This window comes from Dryas octopetala, chromosome 7 (assembly GCF_963921425.1).
Source record: "Dryas octopetala chromosome 7, drDryOcto1.1, whole genome shotgun sequence".
Classification (NCBI taxonomy): domain Eukaryota; kingdom Viridiplantae; phylum Streptophyta; class Magnoliopsida; order Rosales; family Rosaceae; genus Dryas; species Dryas octopetala.
In genome coordinates this window covers 1453027-1476421 of record NC_141372.1, presented here as the reverse complement: position 1 = coordinate 1476421, position 23395 = coordinate 1453027, and the positions used below count along the sequence as shown (strand labels likewise).

The 23395-nt window shown below is 38.8% G+C and overlaps 5 protein-coding genes and 1 non-coding gene across 6 annotated transcripts; 3 read left to right on the top strand and 3 right to left on the bottom strand.

Annotated features, from left to right (window-relative positions):
- Window positions 1–4706: 4706 nt before the first annotated feature.
- Window positions 4707–6481, top strand: HB33 (homeobox protein 33). The gene is made up of 2 exons (XM_086250329.1): window positions 4707–4914; window positions 5178–6481. The coding sequence occupies exon 2, from the start codon at window positions 5303–5305 to the stop codon at window positions 6320–6322; it is 1020 nt and encodes a 339-aa protein (XP_086106455.1). The 5' UTR covers window positions 4707–4914; window positions 5178–5302; the 3' UTR covers window positions 6323–6481.
- Window positions 6482–9349: 2868 nt separating this feature from the next.
- Window positions 9350–9422, top strand: TRNAA-AGC (transfer RNA alanine (anticodon AGC)). The gene has a single exon. It is a non-coding gene; the product is annotated as a tRNA-Ala (tRNA).
- A 719-nt stretch (window positions 9423–10141) lies between these two features.
- On the bottom strand, window positions 10142–12225 carry LOC147278220 (protein RADIALIS-like 3). The gene is made up of 2 exons (XM_086250837.1): window positions 11683–12225; window positions 10142–10359 (listed from the first exon to the last, which is right to left on the bottom strand). Exons 1-2 carry the CDS (start codon window positions 11955–11957, stop codon window positions 10335–10337), a joined length of 300 nt encoding a protein of 99 aa, XP_086106963.1. The 5' UTR covers window positions 11958–12225; the 3' UTR covers window positions 10142–10334.
- A 2748-nt stretch (window positions 12226–14973) lies between these two features.
- Window positions 14974–16225, bottom strand: LOC147278219 (Cystathionine beta-synthase (CBS) family protein). The gene is made up of 6 exons (XM_086252240.1): window positions 16160–16225; window positions 15796–16062; window positions 15617–15698; window positions 15469–15542; window positions 15305–15365; window positions 14974–15169 (listed from the first exon to the last, which is right to left on the bottom strand). Exons 2-6 carry the CDS (start codon window positions 16048–16050, stop codon window positions 15027–15029), a joined length of 615 nt encoding a protein of 204 aa, XP_086108366.1. The 5' UTR covers window positions 16051–16062; window positions 16160–16225; the 3' UTR covers window positions 14974–15026.
- Window positions 16226–16959: 734 nt separating this feature from the next.
- Window positions 16960–18756, top strand: LOC147278218 (oxidoreductases, acting on NADH or NADPH). Its single transcript, XM_086251925.1, has one exon. It carries the CDS (start codon window positions 16960–16962, stop codon window positions 18640–18642), a length of 1683 nt encoding a protein of 560 aa, XP_086108051.1. The 3' UTR covers window positions 18643–18756.
- Window positions 18757–18939: 183 nt separating this feature from the next.
- On the bottom strand, window positions 18940–21807 carry TLP6 (tubby like protein 6). The gene is made up of 6 exons (XM_086251362.1): window positions 21546–21807; window positions 21055–21124; window positions 20500–20876; window positions 20309–20396; window positions 19978–20110; window positions 18940–19863 (listed from the first exon to the last, which is right to left on the bottom strand). The coding sequence occupies exons 3-6, from the start codon at window positions 20851–20853 to the stop codon at window positions 19197–19199; spliced, it is 1242 nt and encodes a 413-aa protein (XP_086107488.1). The 5' UTR covers window positions 20854–20876; window positions 21055–21124; window positions 21546–21807; the 3' UTR covers window positions 18940–19196.
- Between the last annotated feature and the right edge of the window lie 1588 nt (window positions 21808–23395).

The window sequence follows — 23395 nt, the reverse complement described above, 5'->3', positions numbered from 1 at the left end:
AGCCACTTGAGCTATGATAAGGTTTCACCATCATATTATGCTTTTTTGAGCAATATCTCAAAGATGTCAGAACCTACTAGCTTTCACGAAGCAAACTTGCATGGGGTTTGGAGAAATGCAATGAAGGAGGAACTTCAAGCCCTCAAAGAAAATAATACTTGGGAAATTGTCAAGTTACCAAAGGGAAAGAGACCAGTCGGCTGCAAGTGGGTATTTAAAATCAAATATAAGAATGATGGATCAATTGAAAGGTACAAGGCAAGGCTTGTTGCCAAGGGTTTCACCCAAACCTATGGAGTCGATTATAAGGAAACTTTTGCTCCAGTTGCCAAAATGAACAGTGTTCGTGTTCTTATATCTGTTGCTGTCAATCACAGCTGGCCTTTGTTTCAAATGGATGTAAAAAACGCTTTTTTACATGGAGAGCTAGAAGAAGAGGTTTTTATGCGCCTTCCTCCTGGTCATCTGCAAGAGTCTCAAGAAGGCATAGTCTGCAAGTTGAATAAAGCCCTTTATGGGCTTAAGCAATCACCTCGCGCCTGGTATTCCAAACTTAGCGCAACTCTTACAAGTACAGGGTTTCAAAGAAGTGGCGCTGATTCTTCATTGTTTGTTAAGAAACAATCATCAGGTATTACAATTGTTTTGGTGTATGTTGATGATCTCATTGTTACAGGAAGTGACCAGGCAGAAATAACTCATCTCAAATCTGTTCTTCATACCAAATTTGCTATTAAGGATTTGGGCCTTCTAAAATACTTTCTTGGAATTGAGATTGCTTATTCGCAGAAAGGCTTGCATCTCAACCAAAGAAAATATGTATTAGACTTATTACAAGAGACTGGGAAATTAGGTGTAAAGCCAGTGGATAATCCTTGTGATAGTAGCACCAAACTCAATTTGGATGGTGACCTGTTAACTGACATAGGTCAATATCAAAGATTGGTTGGTCGGCTAATTTACCTCACTGTTACTCGCCCTGATATCACTTATGCAGTGAGCAAAGTCAGTCAATTTATGCATGCTCCAAGAACCAATCACATGAAGGCCGTAGACCGAATTCTTCAGTATTTGAAAGGAAGTCCAGGAAGAGGAATTTTGATGAAGAAAAATGAGCATATTCGTATTGTTGGGTATAGTGATGCAGATTGGGCTGGATGTCCAATTGAGCGAAAGTCTACAACCGGGTTCTGCACCTTTGTTGGAGGGAATTTAGTTACTTGGAAAAGCAAAAAACAGGGTGTAGTTGCTCGCTCTAGCGCTGAGGCAGAATATAGAGCAATGGCATCCACCACAAGCGAACTGATCTGGCTTCGGGCCTTACTCAATGACTTGGGGTACAAGCCCTCACAACCAGCTGATATGTTCTGCGACAATCAAGCTGCGATGCACATAGCTTCTAATCCGGTGTTTCATGAGCGAACCAAACACATCGAAGTGGACTGTCATTTTGTTCGCGAAAAGGTTCAATCCAATGTTATTCAACCTGTGTTCGTCCGCAGCCATGAGCAATTGGCTGATGTTTTCACTAAAGGTTTGCCATCAGCACCTTTTCAAGCCATCTTATCCAAGCTTGGCTCGATTGATATCTTCGCTTCAGCTTGAGGGGGAGTATTGGAATTACTCTGCTAGTATTGGAATTACTCTGCCCAATATAGGCAGTCACTGCCTTGTCTGTTTGTCATTTAATCCTAAGGCGGCTAGCTGTAATATTGGGAGTGATAAGGTCTCTTTGGGAACTGTAATATGTAATTAATATGTTGGTGGCTCTTGAGCTTCTCTTCTCTGAATTGGTGATTGTATTCTATATATTGGAAAATCTCATATCTGAGTTTTCATGAATAATAGCTATCAGCTTCTACAGTGGACGTTGGCCTCTTTGCTAAACCACTCTAAATCTTGTCTATTTTATGTTTATGTGTTTCTACAGTTAGGGATACGATTGTGGTTGTTGTGGAGATGCAGAGGAGTGAGTGTGAGAAGGACGGTGGGGTTTTGAGGAAATTGTGTGAGGGAGTGAGAAAAGGTGTGATGGAGGAGGAGAGAGTTGAAGTTGGAATGGTGCTTCTTGTGAGGACTGGAAGTGTGCCCAAAACTACTTCGGGTAAAATACAGAGGTGGGCAGCCAAGGACATGCTTGTTGGAGGCAAAACGAGCGTTTTGATGGAGATGAGGTTTGGTGCTGATTATGGTGCCTCCTTTGTTTCCAGATTTGGCATCAGAGTTGATGATGAGAGTAAGGGAAGGGAGAGAGGAGGGAAAGAAGAAGATCGAGGAGAGGTATTTCTCTCATTCTCGAATGCTTTAGTTCGTCCCTCATTGCCCTCTCTTTTGTGAGAGAGTACTATGAGATAGACTTTGTTGGAAAATTAAGGAAAATCATTTCTGATGGACTAAGGTTGATGAATTGTCTAATTACTTGTTGTACACTTCATGTTTTAAATAAATTGTATTAGAATGATGTATTGCCGGATTTGGATTCTCTGTTTTCTTTAATATTTCTGTTTTATTTTAACTATGTAATATAAATATAATAGTTTATTTAATTTTACTCACATTCACATTCAGTGTTACAAATTTATTTTATCTTTTACTAGTTACTATTGAATAATAAATATATGACTAATAATAAAAATACGAACAAGTAGTTACTATTGAATAATAAATATATGACTAATAATAAAAATACGGACAAGTAGCGGATTCAAAATTTTTAAATATATATGCTACTAATGAAATCAAAATTTCAAGCAATTGTTCTTATGCTAAGTTGATGATTCTCATATTAGATATTTGGGTTTAGGACCCTTTTCAAAATATATCATTATCAAGTGAAAAGAACCCAAGAGGACCCAAAAGTGTAATTGGGCTAGCTAGTTGATGTTGATGGCTACATTAAAAAGAGGTGGGCCGTGAGCCCAAGAGACCGTTTAAAAAGCTAGATTTGACTATACAAGTTGGCCGGGCTTTACCCTTGTATTTTAAAATTTGCAGGCCACAGTTGTAGGACCTCTGGTCCTCTACCTATTAAGTGTTAAAGGAGGCTATCATCAAATCTGAGAACACTCTCGCTTGTAGGCTTGTAGTGTAACATTTCGCTCGTATGGTCATTTCACGGAATTCATATTTCAAAACATACTCAAACCTGTTCTGTCCCCCCTTCCTAGATCAAAACACACTCAAACTACTATATAATTAATTTATGGAAGAAAAAATGGAGGCCTTATCAAGATTAAAGACACCCAGTTTTGATATGTTTAATTTATTTAAACTCATAGTTATTTAATTTTCTACTTACATATATGCAAAATCCGGTCGCTCATACTTGCAAGTACACTATTATTTGATATTGGTCACGTGAGGGCATGTAAGAGGCAAGCAGAGAGTAAATTAAACTTTTTACGTTTTAAAAAATTAACAAAATTAATTGAAACACAATTGAAATAATTAGTAAATTACAGTATCAATTATTGAGATAATTGAAATTATAATTATCTTAGTAAAACATGACATAAAAATTAAAATACAAGTATCAAAACCATAATTCTTCTTTTTTTTGGTATGGAACTAACAAAATTTTATAAGCATTTTTTTTTTTCAAAAATATTGAATTCCACAAACCCATTCCCGACCCCAATCGGATATATATGGTTCCAAAAATTAGAAATGTCACGTGTAAGTACGGTATTTTGTGTTTGGTGTTGTATTAATTTATTGGAGGAGGTGCATGTATACATCATACATGCATGATTATTAATTAATTAAATTTATTTGAGAACATTAAGTTAGTGTGAAATTTATTTTCCAAGTTGGTTAAGAAGTTGGTGTGTTTTCATCTTCCCCAATATTGTTTGTCTTTATTTACGTAAGGTGGTTTTAAATTGAAGCGAATTGAATTGGTTGGGGAGCTGTACTGCACCACCCAGAGGCAGTGAACAGAGCTGAGTTAGCCAAGGCAAGTACCAAGACGTGGAAAGAGAGAGACAAAGAAAAGCCATCGATTGCATGACAGAAAGGTAAAGACCTTGCTTGCTGGGGCAAGCGTGGTGTGTTTCAGAGGGTGCAGCAGAACCCGCACGTTAGCTACCAAGCCTTTGATGCATACGACTATTGAGGGAAGAGAGAGAGAGAGTGATGAGGAGAGAGACTGAGAGAGCAACACGACAAGGCCACTACTGTGGACCATCACAGCACTGGAACAGTAGTACTCCTACTTTTTCACTTTTACCCATATATTTTGTTTAATGTTTTTGCATGCATATGGTTTTTTTCGTAAAACTGAGGTTTATGGAGGCTAATAGGGGTTTCTTAGTATGCGTTTAATTAAGGAAACATGGGATTTGAAGGAGGATTACGAGGAAGCAAGGCTACGTCTCATCAAATGGCTATGAGTCATGAGTGGTAGTACTGAAAATATGCATTTTGGGTCATTTTTTCGGGTGAAGGGTGTTGAGATAAGAAATAGAAAGGGGCAATAATGAAGGGGTGGGTTGGGGGGGGTGGGACCCACCTTGGCAGGGCGTGGGAGAGGCCTGAACATGACGTTGTCGGTTGTTTTGTAATCTGCTGCAGCAAAACTTGCAAAGATAGAGAGAGAGAGAGAGAGAGAGAGAGAGAGAGAGAGAGAGATAGCAATAGTACTACAACCCCTTGGCCTGGCCCCTTAATCTCATATCACTTGGGTTGGACTACTCTCTCTTATCCTTCGCCCGCTGGCCTCACCACAAGCAACCAACCTGTCTCTTGTTGGAAGCTCAGAAGCACAAACCCACAATCCCCAAACCCGAACCCCATCTCTCTCTCTCTCTCTCTCTCTGTGCTTTTAATTACTTGGATGGAAGCCATTAGAGGTGCTCATCAGGCCGTGATGTTAAAGATGCTGTTGCTGCTTACTTCTCTCTCTTTCTTACAACTGTGAGTTTGCTACCCCTTCATCTCCGCATTCAATTTTTTCTTTTAATTCAAGTCTCTCTCTCTCTCTCTCTCTCTCTCTCTCTCTCAAAGCCTGCTCTTTTAACAAGAACTGTGCAAAATAAAGACATGGGTTGGTGGGTTTTAGCACCGTAATACAGTGAATATTTGGAAGAAAGAAGTTGATGACAATACTAGGATATTCATACTCTATTACCTAGCTACTTTTGTCATTTATGTGTTTGATTTTTTTCTTTTTCTATTAGATTATGAGATCGAGATTAGAAGACCTAGAACCCCAATAAAGTACATGAGTACCAGTTGGGATCGATGCTTTTGAACAGGTTTCGAGATTGATTAAATAATTAAGATTTTAGCCAAAAAATTATATATGGATTTTAGAGCTCAAGACAATGAAATGAGGACGTCAGGATCTCTGAGCTATGGTACTACTCATTTAACGAGTAAAGAATCATCAGCGGGAGGAGAGAAACGAAGATCATCATCCTCAGCAGCTGTGATTCACAATGGCACCTACACTTCTCAAACCCTAGACTACCATATTCAACAGCACCAACAACCCATCAGCCTCGGGAGAGATCCAGATCCAGATCGGGTCGCCCCAATCGCTGCGGTTGGGGTCGGACCCGGACCCAAGTCATCATCCAAGACACCCTCCTCAACCGCCAGCATTATAAGATTTCGAGAATGCCTCAAGAACCACGCGGCCAACATAGGCGGGAACGTGTTCGACGGGTGCGGAGAGTTCATGCCGAGTGGCGATGAGGGCACACTGGAAGCTTTGAAGTGCGCTGCATGTGATTGCCACCGCAACTTCCACCGAAAGGAGGTAGACGGTGAAACGACGCCGTTTAGTCCCGGCTCCAGAAGAAGCGCTATAATGCTGAGCCCGCTTCAACTCCCGCCGCCTCTGCCGTCTCCGTCGGCTCTCCACCACCACCACCACCACCACAAATTCTCAATGAACGTGGCCCCGATTATTCAGCCGATGAATGTGGCTTTCGGAGGAGGCGGTGGCGGTGGAACGGAGTCCTCGAGCGAGGATCTGAATGCGTTTCAGTCGGAGGCGGGTGGAGGGGCGGTGCGGCCGTATGCGCTGTCGAAGAAGCGGTTTCGGACCAAGTTCACGCCGGAGCAGAAGGAGAGGATGATGGACTTTGCTGAGAAGGTGGGGTGGAGGATTCAGAAGCAGGATGAGGAGGAGGTGGAGAGGTTTTGTGCTGAGGTTGGAGTGAAGAGGCAGGTGCTCAGGGTTTGGATGCATAACAACAAGAACAGTGTGGTCAAGAAGCAGCATGAGATTATTGGCATCACACCAACTACTGATCAGTGTTTGGAGAATGTCGTTGAACAACCTGAAGCTGGAGGAGAGGAAGGGACAGACACATAGAATAACATCATCATCATCGTCATCATCATCATTAACTGAGATTTGTATAAAAATGATGAGGCCTAGATCAGATATTTGCATGATTATTAATTCTTCTGCTAGCTAAAACCTTGTTCATTGTTGTTGTTTTTAATTAATTATATATTATTCAGCTTTAATTTGTTCCTCAACAATATTGTTGCTGTTAACTAGCCCTCTTGTAGTTGTTTTCACAATGCCATGAGATTCTGTTGAGACCTGAGAGAGTCCTTCTAGATCGATCTAGCTATGTTTGGATTTCTTGTGTTGAGGAAATTAGGAAAACCAAGTATATATATGTTGGGAATACTTCAACATGTTGGCTTGAGAGGTAGCTTCATTGATTGGGCCTTCCATGGTAGTCTAATATGATATACATAAAGCAGGTTAGGCCCGCTTTTTTTGTTGGGCTAGCTATTTGTCTCTGCCTAAAATTTGCACGTACTTTGATTGTAGGGATTAAAATCCAGATCGACACAGATTATTGCTTGTATGGGGGTCGATCTTTTTTATTGTTCATTGCAGTACTATACACGTACACATATTATAGAAACCGAATCGAATCCTCTTGTTTAGGTGTACGTGGAATTGAATCTCACCTAAATCACATGTATAGCATTACGCTTTTGTTTGAGAGTGTGTGTGTAAACGTCAAACTATTTGAACTATGTGAACCTTAGTCCTCGTTATGGTCAGTTCACACCCCACAAATTATTGCCGTTGAAATATTTACCTCTCTTATTTATTGCACAAAGAAAACAGGGAAAGAGTAATCCTATTTTCTAGGCAACCAATTAAACCATTTTAATACAGGGAAGCAGCTACATTTGCCACTGTACCAGTAACATCATCTTCCTCAAATCCAAACCAAACAAAGTTATCTCTTTCACTATCACTCAAATCCATCTCCACCTCTTGGAACCTACGAGAAACCCTCCCTACTGAACCTCTATGGCCCACCAGGCCCACCACCCCGCCAGTCCGTCTCCACCGTCCATCCGATGATTGCGAACCAAACGGAAACGACACCGTCCAGTTCATCCACTTGGTCTCTCTCTCTCTCTCTCTCTCTCTCTCTCTCTCTCTCTCTCTCTCTCTCTCTCTCAACTCGACAAGTAAGGCTTGTCCCGGTTTAGGTATACGGTCCAGGAAGGTATTGCTTGGCCTGTTTGAACGCTTTGATCACAAGAGTTGACTTTGACCCAGAACAACGTACCCTCAAAAACCGTGGTCCACTGAGAGCTCGTGGGTCCGGCCCAAGAGGCAAAATTTTGTGGTGGTGTTAATTTTTGTCAGCACTTTATGGGTTGATTGAATAATTGTCAGTCTTAGAGATTCGGGATAACAATGTAATTTGGTGTGTTATTATACAGAGAATAACTTCAATTACCCAAATCGAGATGCAGGATCAATGCTATACATATGTACAATCTCAATTACTAGTCTGTATATTATCCTTCATAAGTGAGATGTATTTGTGTGAAGTAATATCATATCTATTAGAAAGATATAATACACGATATGATAAATTAAGGTAAAACCAAATATAGCATGGCAAGAAAAAAAAAATGATAGAAATAGTTTTATATATTATGTAGTACCTAATAATAACAACTGTGAGCGTCTGAAAAATTTATACCTTAGGGGTATATTATTAATAGATATACATTTATTACATCACAAGTGAATTCATAACACTACATGACAATATTACGATCACACCAAAAAATTAGTTTTATCGGAGATCATAGTATATTAGTATATATGATACTTTTTATTTACAACATTTTTCAAGCTTGTTACTTGTTCTAAGGATCCATTGGATATTCCAGGGCTTCCACCTCGTAATACTAAGTTTAAAAAAATGTTTAACGTACTTGGTTCAACCCAAAAAAAAAAAAAAAGACCACAATAGTAATAACGACGGTAATGTGGATAACTTGATGCATGATCCCAAGATTACGCTGCTGAATTATGCTCGGTATGGTCTGGTTCTTTAACTGTGTTTTTGCTTTCTGTAAGACCAGCACTGAAAAACAAACAACAATCAAGCACTTAGTACCAATAAAATAAAAAACAATGAAGCTTTTTTAAGTAATTAGTAATATTTGGGCTCTACTGGCACTGTTTTGATGGATGACTTGATAGGTGATGCTAATCTTTAGTTCCTCACTCCTTTTAACCAGGAAGAAAAAAACGAAAAATGAAAAAGCTACGAAGGTTTCTAAATGTACGTCAGTGCACGTACCTAATAAATTTCGTAATGTGAATCTTAATTTTGTTTATTAATTAACTCGTTGTTCAGTGTTTTAAAAAACTTAAAAAGTGAAATAAAAAGAATACAGTATCCCAAATTCGTGTACCAAAAACCTTACTTGATTTTGCCTGTAAACCAACTGTTCCATTCGGACCCGCCAACCTTAGCTTCCTCAAAGGCACGAGCAGCAGAGTCTGCGATGCTCCCTGCTGCTTCCTTTGCTTTTGAAGCAGCGTCGCTGGCGGCGTTGAGAATATTTTCTTCATGACCAAACACCGTGTGGATCGATAGAAGCAACACCATTGCAAAAATCAACACAAACGCAGTCTTTGCCATGGTTTTCTAGTTTCCTTTTTTTTTTTTTTTTTCTTATTTTTCAAACAACAAAGAAAATGCAGTTTAATATAAAAATTAATTATCTGATCGAACTGAACATTACGACGGAAATGGTGCTTTATTTATAGTCTTAGGGTGACTGATCGTGGGGCTTACATTTGGTCAATTATTGTGGCGATCCAGATGAAAGAATGCTAATCTTAGTGTGCCGTTTCTCTTGCACAAATTTGTGACAACAGAAAAGTTCCCGTTTTAGAAGTGAATGTAAGAAAATCGAGAAACTCAGGTGTGGTCAGCCGAGGTACGCGGACCAACAGCCTTAATGGGCCTGGTCCTGGTATCGCAAAGTAATGTGGGCTAGGCCGACGATTTCTTTTCAACGATTAAATTAATTTATTTTGTTTTTATTAATATCTGGGGATGTAGCTCAGATGGTAGAGCGCTCGCTTAGCATGCGAGAGGTACGGGGATCGATACCCCGCATCTCCATTTCTATATTTTTCATGAATAAAGCAAACTAGACCACATTATTTACACTGTCGTTTTTTGATAAATCCCGCTTGTAGTTTTTCAAGATTGCAAGCTAAAATTGACGGCCTTGATCTCAATATCTAATAAGTAATAATAATTAGATCAACGGTTCAGAGTACTCATAAAGGGATCGTGGCGCCAGTTTTTTAATTTCCAAAACTAAAACGAATTAATTTCCCGCCTTTCCTCACCCTCTTCAGTCTTCTCCAAGAACCAATATGATCGGACCCTCTCACTAGATCGAGGTGGCCATTCAGATCTAATTTCTTTGTTTATGGCTTTTTCTCTCCGAAATTTCAATAATATTTTTTTTTCTGCGCTCTCCAGCTCGACGATGATCACAGTGACTTTCTACATCCCGATTGTGAACAATTTGATCTTCTTGATGCGTGCGTTTCAGCCTTCCAAAGGTCAGTGACTCAGTGCAAAATCCACTTCAATATTATTGCCAATTGCGCATTTGATTATGATAAATTGCAGTTACTTCATCTAATTATTTGCTTGATTGAGTATATATAATGCATTAATTAAGCCAAAATTTCTGATTTCCCGCAATCTGAACGATGGATTGCTTGACCGTAAGTTCGTAACATTGTTTATGGATCTGTTACTTTATAATTATTGTGGTAGTTCATGAAGGAAAGAGGAGATCAAGCAGCATAACATACAAACAGAAACACAAAATATTAATATATATTTTCTTCTAGAAAATTCATTACAATAGATAAACATTACAATTAGGAGGAGAAAAACACAGAGGATTACATTCACACTTGGTACTTGCCACTTGGTACGAAGGACCAATAGGCAGAATTACAGAGCAACCAAATTTTTTTTTTTTTTTTTTTACAAGTCTTCTGGTCCGTCCCATCAGATCTTTAGATTCTTCATAAGCCTGATGTAGAGATTAGAATGAATTAACATTAGAAATTTTAGAATTCCAACTTCCAAGTATGCATTAAAAATAATTGCAGAATAATAATTTAAAAAACTCCTAGTTGCAAGTAGCAATTAGCATCTTTGAACTAAACTATAAGATTATCCCAACACCCCAACTTGCATTATCTTGTTAATCACACCCCCATTAGCTCAAAGAGACATAATTAGCCTCTCTCTGTTAGGTGCTTCATTATGAAGTAAAATGTCCTATTTTATAAAATATCTGCCGACGTATTACGTTGGTTACTGTAGTATAATACGTATTTTTTTCTTCAAGTACAAAAGCTGCCAAGAGTTTTTAGCTAAGATCCAACAATCACTGTCGAGAGCAAGCTTGGGGATTAATGAAAGAATGTGATAAGAATTAAAAAGAATTGTATGGCGTCACACAATTATGATGCTCGTCTACATTAGAAGAAGCGGCTCACTACATTATAGTAAATTAATCATAGGACCATGTGCATGAGATCTAAAACAAGTAAGGATTAGATTTCATGTGGGCTTTTTCTTAGGAGTTTAAGTTGAATATAGTATGGAATATAGGATAGAGTGATATATACTAAACAAAATAATAAAATAACACATAAAAAAAATTTTGGGTCCTTTTTTTAGCTTGAACTGTCGCTGCCAGAAGAGGAAAAGATAGTGGATGACATTATGGTACGGGATACGTGGACTAGTTACATAACCCCAGCTTTCAGCTAATATCGCTAGAAACTTCAAATTGTTGACCTTCGTTCTCTTTTTAATTTTTTGATAATATAATTTAAGTTTCTGATTTTAGAAGCTCCTATTGTTTGTTCATCAGCTTGCCAAAAGTTCCTGTGTTAAGTCATGCTTGATGACATGCTTAATTTGCACAAACTTTTGGTCACATTATAGTGAGTTAGGACTAATATTTTCATTGTTTTCTGCTCATGTCAATGGTAGCATTTTTTTCTGTTAATTTTGGGATGTGCTTGACAGATTTTTGAGATTTTCTAAACTTCCATGCATTTCCACATCCAGTGAGGCAGTGATGGAAATGCCAGGCTATAATATCCATAAAACAAACTCATACTTGGATATCTCTCTTGGGTATTTCCTAATTTTATGAAATTCTTTGGCCATAACCTGGTAGATGACATTGTGGCAGTGAAGAATCCCCTAACATTTCTTCACTAGGAAGTCCTAGCTAGCTAGCTATTAAATGAAGAATAGATGCATGCATTAGCTTAGAATGCAACGTGGCAAAGAGATTATATGATTGCTTGAAAATGAAACAAATTTAGATAGTTACCTCTGCTCATCACCAATTCCTCTACTGCTGTTGCTTCCAGTGGCCTTGTAATTGGGTATAGGGACTTGGCCAGATTCTATGTGCATGAGATCCTGCACCAGAATCTCATAGTGCCTCTTTACTTCCTCTGCAGATTTTCCACCCACAGCCTTGGCCACATTATGCCAGCGGTCTTGAGTGTCCTTGTCAAACACAGCCAGAGCCTTTTCAAATAACTTGTTCTGCTTTGGCGTCCAGGAGGAGTTGGCACTCCGTGAGGAAGTGAGAGATGCCATTACTCTTGGCTGAGTGTGAGTCAGAGGAGTTGGGTCTGAAGATGAAGGGGAAAATTGAAGATAATGTGTAATTGTGTATGGAGTGCTTAAACTAAGAGAATTCAGAAAAGGGGTTCACCGCTTCAGTATAAGTTAGAAGACTCAAGTCAAGGGGATGGTATGGGCAAGAGAAGAGGTTGCCGTGCTCCTTATAAGCAGGAGGAGAAGGTCGTGGGTTTGTGCAAGTTGGCGAATATTTTAGGGACACAACAAGATGTGATTCGCTTCCTTGATCAACGCTAAGAAGGACAAGAAGCGAAAGGAGAGCTTGTATATTCTCCAACGCCTCTGTCTTCTCTTTTTATAAACTCATCAGCAAGTGGGATTTTTTTGAGAATTTACAGCCTGGTGGGGATTAGATCCCAATTCTTGGTTTACCCATTAACGTAGATGCGCTAACAATATCAACCTCCACCTCACGTTTTGAGTCTGAAAGACTGAGACCCACAGAAAACACAGGTACGTAATTTCTTCCCCTCCTTATTTGGACAACTTGTAATACATAATATACTCTTTAAGGAGTATGTGATTATTCTTCTATTATATTATATTATATGCCTAATTAGGCATGGCAAGATAGTATGTGTACTATGTAGGCATGACAACCAGAAAGGTCTTAGGAGTTTAGCTTTCATCACAAAAAAATATAAACAACTGGAAAGGTCTTAGATAGCGATGATGATTATTATCTGAAACGAAAAAGGAGAAGAAAATGTCGTCCTGCATCGTCATTATCGGATCATGTACCGCGTGCATGAAGGAAATTGATGATTTTGTTTTGTCAATTGCTTGTTCCATTTACTCTTCCATATCTTTAATCTGTCAGAGTAGAACTGCAAGTTTCAATAAAGCAGAGTGCCTCGTGGGGCCTCCTATTAGGGAAGAAGGGAAGTAAAGGAGAGTGAGATTTGTACGTAATTGAATATTGGAACTTCGAAATGGGGTTATGGAACTTATGGGGTTTCAATAGCAAACATTCCAAAATGGTTTGTTGCGGAGGGATGGCCAGCAGGTGAATCACCAGGGTCAACCAAGTGTTGCTCTTCAGATCCTGTGTCAGTTCTGGGACAGGGGTGATAGTTTACTTCCTGCAATAGTCAATGTGCGAGTTACTGAATTGCCCTTTACACAAATTGCTTTGCTTTTAGGATTCAATAGTGAGAAGGCCTTGGTGACTTGGACATGGACATGGACATCAGGACATGTGTTGGCCATATCATCCCTCATGCCCCATCACCCATATTTATTGTCCAATCTACCTTTTAAATGTTAAGCAAAACAAAATAAAAAAGGCATTGGATTTTCAAACGGTAATGTTAGAGGGATTAATTTTCTGATCATACTACTATCCTATAATATAATTTGACAATTCTGAATTAGTTAGTAATTAGTCATAATAATAGATGTAACAACTCCTTCACCTACTTTCTCCTAACTCCTTGCCTAAAGATCAGTCTATTGTAAACTTTCTTAAATTTATAATTATAAGTTTTTTTTTTTTGTTTTTTCTTTCTTTCACCCTCTTGCTAATCAAACAAAACCATTTGTTTGATTTTTCCTTTTTGGGTCGACATGGGTCTCTTCATATGACCTTAACCAGGATTGTGTTTGTCAAAAGGAGGTAGATCCAAACATCACCGACTTAAATTTACCTTTTTTTTTTTTTTTTCGCATTGTCAACCTGGTGGACCCTAATGTTAGGCACAGGTCCTTGGTCATTGTTGGAGTTGGAAAAGTTGCGATGAATCAATTAAATGACTTGCATGTTTTTCTGCTAATGGTCATGGTCGCTTCTTTATTTTGTGAACAAATCAGGTATCCTTTCCCTTAATGTATGAAGACATTTGATCGATTTGCATATGAACAGCATTGTGCAACATGCTATTCACATCAGCAGGAGTCTGAGGAAGTTGGTTTCATTTAGACAAGTTGATAGGATGCTTGGCTTGAGATGCTGCAAGCATGAAGGAGGGTCCATCCAGGGGATAACATATTCAGGTAAATGTGCTTGAAATTTATGAAAAACCACCAAATCTCTGATACTCAGAATTTTTATTATCTTAAGTCCACTTCAGAGAAAGTTGTGATGATGGTGTCTCACTACCCCTCCAAATTTTTAGACTTCATTAGTCCCTCTCTCTCTCTCTCTCTCTCTCTCTCTCTCTCTCTCTCTCTCTCTCTCTCTCTCTCTCCCAAGCGTGACGTTCCTTTTAAAGTCCATAACTATTGAGGACCAAATTGAATGACTTTAGCTAGATGTAGGCTATTTGGTCTGAAGACTAGCAGAACAAGAACCTATCTATGACTTTTGAGGAATTGGAGTCCAGCTTCCCCACGCAAGGTCCAATCATCTGCCACTAAACTAAAAGCTTGGAGCTTTGAGGAGGACCACTCTAAGAGCTAGGGGAATTTTTGAATAAAGGGATAATACATATCTAGAGAGGCCTTTATTTGTTGAATCTACTTGGAGAAAGAATTCTGTGGTGATTGAATGTTCGAAAAGATAAGGAGTAGACGCGTGAGGTTGATCTACCAGCCAATGGGAGTTCTGCAATTTTGTGCTTGAAAGAGATGATATATGCTAGATATAACCAATATGACATTAAAGAGTTGAACTTGAATTTTGGTTCTATATCAGATAAGAGTATATATGTTGCTTTCGAGATTGGAGGCAAAGAGGACAAGAATAATGTACAGTTTGATATTCACTGGTTTTATTCCGTGATCCGATTTCTTGGCCAAAAAAAAAGACTTTTTGTCTGTCTGACTAGTGACTACGACTTACATGCAGGTTATTGGGCTCATTGAGATTGGACTTGGGCTTCACTTCGGAATGTGGCTATTGAAGCTGAAGACTATACCCAGCACACAAGCACACCATGCATGTATGAGAACATATATTTGAAGTTTTTGGAAACCATCCTTCCTTTTCTCCACTATCTAAAATACAAGTATGTTGCATGCACTGAAATTTGTGCTTATGTTGTGTTACAGTGATTTTGATGAACATAAAACTTAGATAGCTAGGTATTAATAGTATTCTCCTCTAATGTACTCATTTAGTCGCTTCAATTCCCCACTTTGCTGCTCCACCACTGCTCGAACAACATCTTTGATTGAAATCATGCCAACTAGCTTCCCATCTATAACTGGAACATGCCTTATTTGGTTCTCTGTTTGACATAAAACAATGTCATCTATTTTACTTTCACATGTTTACTTCATATAGAACCAAATCAGAATGCTAGTTAGTACAGTCTAATTATGTGGTAATTACAGAGTAGAAATTGCTTGCGGCCATGGCTTACCTGTCATAAGTTGCATGGCTTGAAGAATGTTTGTGTTAGATGTCACTGTTATTAATTTGTTCTGTCAAAGGTAAAAAAATTTGCCCTTGAATTTAGAATGAAAATGGTTGGTGAACCAAGGTGTCCCAAGTAGATTAAGTTGTAGAAGGTAAACTTGAACTCACCTCATCAGTCATAATTTCTCCAACTCTGGTGTAGATGGGAGATCTTTCCTGAGCAATTATCTTCCTCAGATAGTCTGCTTGGTGTATGTAAATACTAGTTATCAAACCTTTTGGACCAATATAAAGTATACTTGTGTAAATAATTTACCTCTTTCTGTAATGATTCCTGCAATATATTCTTTTTCTCCTGGCTTTAGTACCACTAATGACCCTATGTTGTTTTTACCCATCTGCAATTGCATTCTCATTCTCATTCATAAATAACTTAAAAATGATTGTAAATTTTCACGTAACAGATAGATGGTCAAGATGGTAAGAAGGTACTACATTTTTTATGGCATCAATTACAGGGTCGTCTGTGTGGCACCACAGCCAAGGTCCAGTTTCTTCACCCTTTGTCACCAGTACGTCTGCCACAGTCACATTCTCCAATCCTTTTTGCTGTGCAGGTGGAGAGGTAACCCATTTAAAACATGAAGCCATCCTTTCTATCTTAGCTGTTTCTCTCCTTTGCGAATGCTGTAAAATTGCAGCCTGTAGTATGTCTTGGCATGACCGCACAGCCTTACCAATTCCTTGCATTTTTGTTAATTCCTGTTTAAGGAAGATGATATTAAAATAAATCTTGGCTATTCATGATACCAAAAACTCGGATTTTCTCAGGAAAAAGAAGGAAAGTTGTGAAAAATACCGGAAAATTAGTGATAGGGACCTTGGTGGGAAGATCAGAAAGAGTTGAACTGATTGGAAGCTCCCCTCCCCTTATGATGGGGCAAGGGTATGGACCTTCCTCATGTATGGTAAATGTAGCATCACAACATGCATGTTGGCCTACGTCATCTCTTACTTGACAATTAAAATCTACTTTCATCCTATTCTTTTCTTGAATCACTGCATGAAGGAAATGTTATTTACTTGTTTGCCAGGTTACTTGTCCAGGTGTGCTTGATGTGGAAAGCTAGCTCCTTCAGTGTACTCTTCCACAAAGGTTGGTTCATTACTTTATAAGGAATAAGGGTTTCAGACTTTGTTGCGTAGCTTCTAGACCAAACAAAACTAGGACTATACCATTGCCATACTAATTGCTAGTCTCCATCTAAATTTGATAAGTTCAGGTATTAGCTGAATTCAAAGAGTTGCAACCCTTTTCAAGTATCACGTGGACCACAATTATGCTCTTAAAAGTGACATTTCGGGCAAGTATAATACTTTGCAAGCCTTTTGGGGACCTGCCTGCCAAAAGGAAGAGAAAAAGAGAGAATAAAAGCGAAGACATAAAGATAATTGCAGCCGAGATGCCTAACCAATTAGAGAAGGAAAATCGGGATTAGGAAGTTGCATATTTCTCATAAGGCGTAATTAATATTTGCAAGAGAAGTAAAGAAGCAATACAGAAATCCCAAAATGTTTCTAAGGTATCGGATAAAATTTTAATATATAACAGGCATTAAAGGTTGAGCACCCATTATCACCTTCTTCAACAAAGCCAAAATGGCAGACAAAAGGCAATCGTTTCGTTTTAGGTTCCCCTGGCGTAATTCTGGTCGTCAAGTAGAACCAGAACCACGTCCAACAGCAAAACCCCAAAGCCCTGCCCAGCCAACCACCACAGTCCTTGCTGAGCGACCACCATTTCGGCCAGCAGGAAAAGCCCCAGTGAAGGCCTCTCCTTCTCAGGCACCACCAAGAACTGAACCACCGCCACCATCACCATCTCGTGCAGCCACCGAGTCCCAAAAAACTTCTGCAACAACTCAAATCCAGGTTGAGTCCTTTCCTCCATCACCATCTCGTTTAGCTTCAACACCCCAAGCAGCAACACAAGTACCCTCACAAACTCAATCACAGCTCACCACTCAACAGAGCTCTCAGCGTCCTTCCTTTTCTACTGAACCCTCATTACCTGCCTCTCAACCAGAACCAAACACAAAAATCACATCTGAAACCATTTCCAATGCTCAGAAAAATACTCCCACCACTCAACAGAGATCTCAGCTTCCTTCCTTTTCTACTGAACCCTCATCACCTGCCTCTCAACCAGAACCAAACACAAAAACGACATCTGAAACTATTTCCAATGCTCAGAACAATACTCCAACCGAAACTCATGCAACTTCCGCAGAAGCTGTAGAAACCATTTCTTCACCTGAGAAATTAGATCCTGATACCATTGGTGGAGATCATAAGCACCTTTCAGAATCAGAGAGAGAGCCAAAGGAGCATCAAGAAGGGGAGAAAGTAGTGCAAGTACTGACGAAAGAAGAAAAGATCACTGGCGATCAAGGTTATAGTGCACCAATGCAAGACAGAGTCACTCAACTTCATACTGCAGGAACAGACTCAGGAAGTTACACCAAAGACCCACTTGGAGTTGGATCGCAAGCAGAGCAGAGGCACAAGAAGCAAGAAACTTTTGACAGAAAGGAGACGCTAGCCACCCCCAGCTCCAATGAGAAACCGATCAACACTGTGAGTTCAACAAATCCAAAAGACAGGAGCACTTCAAAGTTGTCTATACAAAAGCCAGTTTCATCGACTGGGGAACAAGCTCCTCCCCCACCCAAAGAAATCAGGGAAGATATTATGAAACTTGAAAAGCTGGTCCTTGGGCACAAAATGCTTGAGAAAGCAGTTAGCGTCACAACTCTAACTGGTGAAAACAGAGGAGCATCAATGCAATCAAGCTCAGAACCAGCAAAAAAAGAAGAATCAGTTCATATACACCGCAGTTATAATCCCAATCCAGATGACAGCCCTGAAGCTTCGAGTGACGACGGAGAGGTAAGCAACGAGGGGAAAGGAATCCAGATGAGTAGAGAAGCAGAACAAAGGAAGGCATATATCAACAGCAATGTACAGAGCATCAATAACTCCATTGTGTTTAGTAGTTCTGTCACAGATAGGAGTCCAGGTGTTCAGGCAGTTTTTTCTCAAAACACAGTAGAATCCAAGTCAAATGGAAAATCAGACCCCCTCCAAACACACAAGGCTCAATTCACCAAAACTCCTGCGGAGAAGCTTACTCATGAATCCACTGTAAGACGCCGGTGCCTTAGAGGGCTCTTCATGGAATCAAGTGACTCAGACTCAGATAATCCTGAAAAGCCTCGACGTCATGGCTGCCGCTACAATTGCGGGGAGAAAAGAAAAGATGCTCAGATTGGGATTCTCTGACCATGTAAATATAAGCTTCATAAGATCTTAAAATAAACAGTAAATATATTTGTACAAATTGAGAATTTGAAGTTTATACCATATTGTCCCACCAAAAAAGTAAAGAATAAAATAAAAGTGCCATATTGTCCATTCAGTCATGCTTTGATTGAGTCCTAGTTGTTTCTTATAAGAAATATGCTTTGTACAACAAATTGCATTTGAATATTGACACTCAACCACACCATGTTTCAAATTAAATATACATCTAACAAGATATCTTTATGAGAAAAGGGTTCTCTTATAGAAAGCGGAAAGTGATACATAGGATATCTAGAAGTGATGTTACATACTTGGAGGAAGTTGTCGTACAACTGCTTTCATGCAAATAAGTAAATTTGAAACTTACAATAATATGCTTTACGGGTCACTGCCATTACACAAACTAGTTCAACTTCAGTGATGGCACTTGCTGATGACCAGAAGACAGCATGAAGTACTTTGTTTCAAAAATATATTTACAGTTACACTTTTAGGGAAGATGAGCATGATCATCACACGATGAGAATAGACAATTATTCACAGGCTGGTTTTGTGTCAAAGCTGCTCAAGCAAATTGCGAATGCTTGGAAGGCAGAGAGAGGGTACTGATAATCCATCGTGAAAATGTCTTTACCAATTTTTCCGAATTGCAATATTACTTTCTCTTGTTCAGCCAATGACACATTTTGGCAAGGCTCTGCAGCAGCCACCAGCTGGAAATTCTTCACAGAGGCCACGGTAACACGTCCCTTAAAATTTAGACACCAACACTGCAGCTGCTCATGCCATCTAGGAGATTTATTTTTCAAAATGAGTGGATCCCTCATGCCATGTTCCAAATTGGGTGTGGGGCTACTGGAGCACAACTCAGAAAACGGCTTCTTTTCTTGTGAGACTGGCAATTGGGAGCATTGCTCAATAAGGCAATTTGTTAACTCTGTTGGAGTAGGAGCAACGCCCCCTTCTTGAACTGCTGAGATGGGGATTGATTGCATGGTGCAATGCATTCTCCTTGGGCCCCTTGTTCGGAGGATGTTGAGCTCATAAGATATGGTAGCGACACTATAACTACTGGCAGCTACCCTAGGAGATACGTGCTTCGAATTAATTTTTCGATGTGACTTACAATTTGTTTGGATTGCTGGGCCATGTGGAGGCTGCCTGTCATAAATGGTAAACTTGGATCCCAGAAAATTAGACCTGTTCAACATTACCCATAAATTGCATAAAAAGAAGAACAAGTCATGGGCCTCATGGCTAGGAAAAAAATAATGAATCATGACCACCATAAAGATCCATATAGGTAAAACTTGCCGTAGTTTTCCAACATAAGTATTGCTTGCTCGAGAGAATTCATCTGCAACTAAGGATATCACAAAATCTGTACTTGCTGCTCGTCTGATCTTTCTTGCTGCCAACAATAGCTTACTCACAGCCCCAGACAGAGCTGTAGATTTATAATAAAGCATTAGTCACATAGATATTAGAGGCTAAAACAACCTTCTACAAAATTGAAGGATACTCTTTGTGGAATTAAAAAACTGAATTATTAATATTGTACTTCAGAAACCAGATCCATTTAGAAATAATCTGAACACCGGTTTCTAACAAACCCATGCTTTAGTCATGAATACTAAACATTTACCAGGGCTTAGACCGAGATATAGCCGATATGTTGAAGTCTCTCTTTCCCTCTTAATAAAGCACTGGATCGGACCATCTCTTGGCCCGGGCTAGTAGATATATATGCAAGTAATGAGGAAAGTTAAGCCTCTTAATTCAGTAGGTATGTGATAGAATGTGAACAAGAAGAGTCTTGTTTTATGAGAAAAATACCTGCTTGAGTGAGATAGGGAAGGTAAGCAAGCCACATTGCTCTGGAGTCTTGACAATCTCTTTTGTAATCTCCCTCCATGACCTGCAAACAGAAGCACAAGCAACTACATCCCTCCGAGCAGGCCAGAGGGTCTCACTCGCTTCCACACGTTGGATTATGTCAAGAAGCAAATCAGGAGGCAAGTTTACCCATTGGCTCTGCTCAACTAATGCAGGAGGTGATGATGACTGTTCAGGGGCAATATGTGCTTTTGTTCGCCGAGGGAAATGTTTTCTCTCTACTCCTCTTCTTGCTTTTTTCCCCTTGTCAACTTTCATCTTCCCAAACTCGCCAAATATGCTTTTCAATGGCATCAATGACCGGACTAACACTTCCACTGCTAACAAAATTCATTGAAAAAATCTTACTACAAATATGACCAAAATTTAAAGGTTGTAGCTTATATTGTTCCTCAGTTGGGCAGATCTAACTATGGAAAGGGTGCAAAAACAATAATGGGTTTCTTAAATTTCAATTTACCTGACTTATCAAAAATAAAAAATAAAACAATTTACCTGGTAGATCAGCTTCAGAGTTTGATATTTGGTGGAATTGTTGTCTTGCTCAAATATCACAATGGAAGCACTGCAAATTTGAATTTTTTTTTTCAGATTGCAGCATAACCAATTACTCATTAAAAAGAAAATACGAAATTAGATCAATACAATGCTAGCAATGAAAGTGCACATATTCTAAGGGTGATCACTCCACACAATGTATATCTGAAGAAGAACAAAAAAAAAAAACTGAAAATACTCGAAAAATAAATATGGCAAGACCGCAAGAAGAATGCGCAATACGCAAAATAAAAGACTTAAACTGGTAAAATTAAAAAAAAAAAAAATTGGAGATCCAATACGCAATACCAAAGTACGATTCTTTTGGGTTCCAATGTCTCCCAAAAACACCAAAAATCCTGGATCACTTGGACGAAGCTCAAAATGAAACAGAGAGAGAGAGAGAGAGAGAGAGAGAGAGAGAGAGAGAGAGAGAGAGATGTACGTACCAGGAGTGGGAGCAAATGCGTGGAGGCTTGGGAGAAATCACCAATGTCTTATGTCTGTGTTGTCTGCCTGTATGGGACAAAAACAAAAAGCCGAAAGAGAGAGAGAGAGGGTGTTGGGTTGGGGCAAACAAACAAGGTCAAAGTCTCAGAGACTAACTGAATTAGCTGATTGTGAATGAACGTCACAATCACCACCACCACCGCTGTGCCACCACTGCCACAGCCACAGCCACGAAACACCAGCCTTTTCTACTTTCATATCCCAATCACTCCTCCCGTCTTCTTCTTCTTCTATTAATCCAACGCCATTTTTTAAACCACCTCTATTTTTTTGCCGGTTATGTTACTCGGCCCCACTTCCATGTGTGCGCTCCCACGCTCACTTCACTGGGCCCCGTTTTCACTACCTCTCTCTTTAGCTGTCCGTTTCACCAACTTCTCATCTAGCGGTCTCTCTCATTTTCTTATTGGCAACTGTTTTTTTTTTTTTTCCTTTAAAACAATTAATTAATACAATAATTATGATTGGCCCAATAATAATAATAAATAATGGTGAGCTGCAAGATAATATGAAGATACAATATCTTAGTCAATTTGAGTGGTACCATGTATACTGTATAAACTATAAAGAATATATAAGCAAAGTGTTCATCATTAGCAATTAAGGATGTCAACTTGTAATCGATAAGCAAAATTGGTATATGTCATTGTTGAGAATAGAATAGTAGTGTGATTATGAAGCAGTAGCAAAGCTACAAACATCACATTTTGGGTACAATAATACCTAAAATATAGTCTCCCTAGTATTATTATAAAAATAATTGTCGTCGCATAAAAAAAAAAAGAAGAAACAAAGTAAACAATATCGTACTAAACACTATAATTTTCTTTTTATCGTTTTTTAGTAGATAATTTTCCTTTTATCTAAAAGATCGGGATTGGAATTTGAAATTTCTCTCAATTGTAGACTATATATCACTAAATTAACAACTAATTAGTACCATAATTTAAAATTCAATATAATCACCCATAATTTTATTTTTTTTGTTATTTTCATATTTGCAAAAATGCCAAAAACCATAATAAGAAAATAGGCAGAGGACTAAAGAAGAAATACCACCCCAAGGCCCAAGGCAACCATCAAAATAATTGCACCAATTGAGTTTGCGACACAGAGCCGAAAGTGCATGGATCCTTAACACGAGCGAACAGTGAATCCTATGCACGTAGTGAAGTAGGGACCAGTGAGTCACTGAGAGTCTGAGACCCACGTTTCTGGTCAAAATGTTAGATATTTTTTATTTTACTTTTATTATCACAATTTTTATTTTTTAGCAACAAACATGGCGTCCACAAAGATGAGCATATACACTTGAAAGTAGCTATTTTTGTTATGTCATTTTGTGTTTATTTTGAATATCAATTATATTTTAATTAAAAAAGGCTGTTCTTTTTTTCTTATAACGAACTTATTTGTTTATATAAAACAAAAATTGCAGCGGATTTTTGTTTGTTTTTATAAAAAAAAAAAAAAAAATTCAGCGGATTTGGTTAATTATTTTGAGTTATTTTTTTTGGCCACTAATTATTTTGAGTTGAACACTTGAACATGCGAAGCAAGCTAGCGGGGAATCCAGAAATTAATTCTAGAGAGACGAGCCGGTGTGAAGAAAGTCGCTCGCAGGAGTCACAGTTGCACGTGGTAACGCCTTTATTGCTGCGCTTTCCTCAAATCCAGATTCCACAGTTTCCAAATACAGTAAATGCTCATGCGTGTAGAGAAATTAAGAGGGCAATCATTGCATTCTTTTCTTGTAGATCGCTTAGCCCTTAATTAGGAACAAAATGTA

Excerpts from the sequence above, each read along its gene's own strand:
- HB33 (XM_086250329.1), top strand. The coding sequence starts at position 5,303 with ATGGATTTTAGAGCTCAAGACAATGAAATGAGGACGTCAGGATCTCTG.
- LOC147278220 (XM_086250837.1), bottom strand. The coding sequence starts at position 11,957 with ATGGCATCTCTCACTTCCTCACGGAGTGCCAACTCCTCCTGGACGCCA. Across the intron at positions 10,360-11,682 it reads GGAATTGGTGATGAGCAGAG|GCTTATGAAGAATCTAAAGA; the intron begins GTAACTATCTAA and ends TCTCTACATCAG.
- LOC147278218 (XM_086251925.1), top strand. The coding sequence starts at position 16,960 with ATGGCAGACAAAAGGCAATCGTTTCGTTTTAGGTTCCCCTGGCGTAAT.
- LOC147278219 (XM_086252240.1), bottom strand. The coding sequence starts at position 16,050 with ATGCAAGGAATTGGTAAGGCTGTGCGGTCATGCCAAGACATACTACAG. Across the intron at positions 15,366-15,468 it reads GAGAAATTATGACTGATGAG|AACAAATTAATAACAGTGAC; the intron begins GTGAGTTCAAGT and ends TACCTTTGACAG. Across the intron at positions 15,170-15,304 it reads AGCCATGCAACTTATGACAG|AGAACCAAATAAGGCATGTT; the intron begins GTAAGCCATGGC and ends TATGTCAAACAG.
- TLP6 (XM_086251362.1), bottom strand. The coding sequence starts at position 20,853 with ATGCCATTGAAAAGCATATTTGGCGAGTTTGGGAAGATGAAAGTTGAC. Across the intron at positions 20,397-20,499 it reads TCCCTATCTCACTCAAGCAG|CCCGGGCCAAGAGATGGTCC; the intron begins GTATTTTTCTCA and ends TATATCTACTAG. Across the intron at positions 20,111-20,308 it reads ATATCTCGGTCTAAGCCCTG|CTCTGTCTGGGGCTGTGAGT; the intron begins GTAAATGTTTAG and ends ATAAATCTACAG.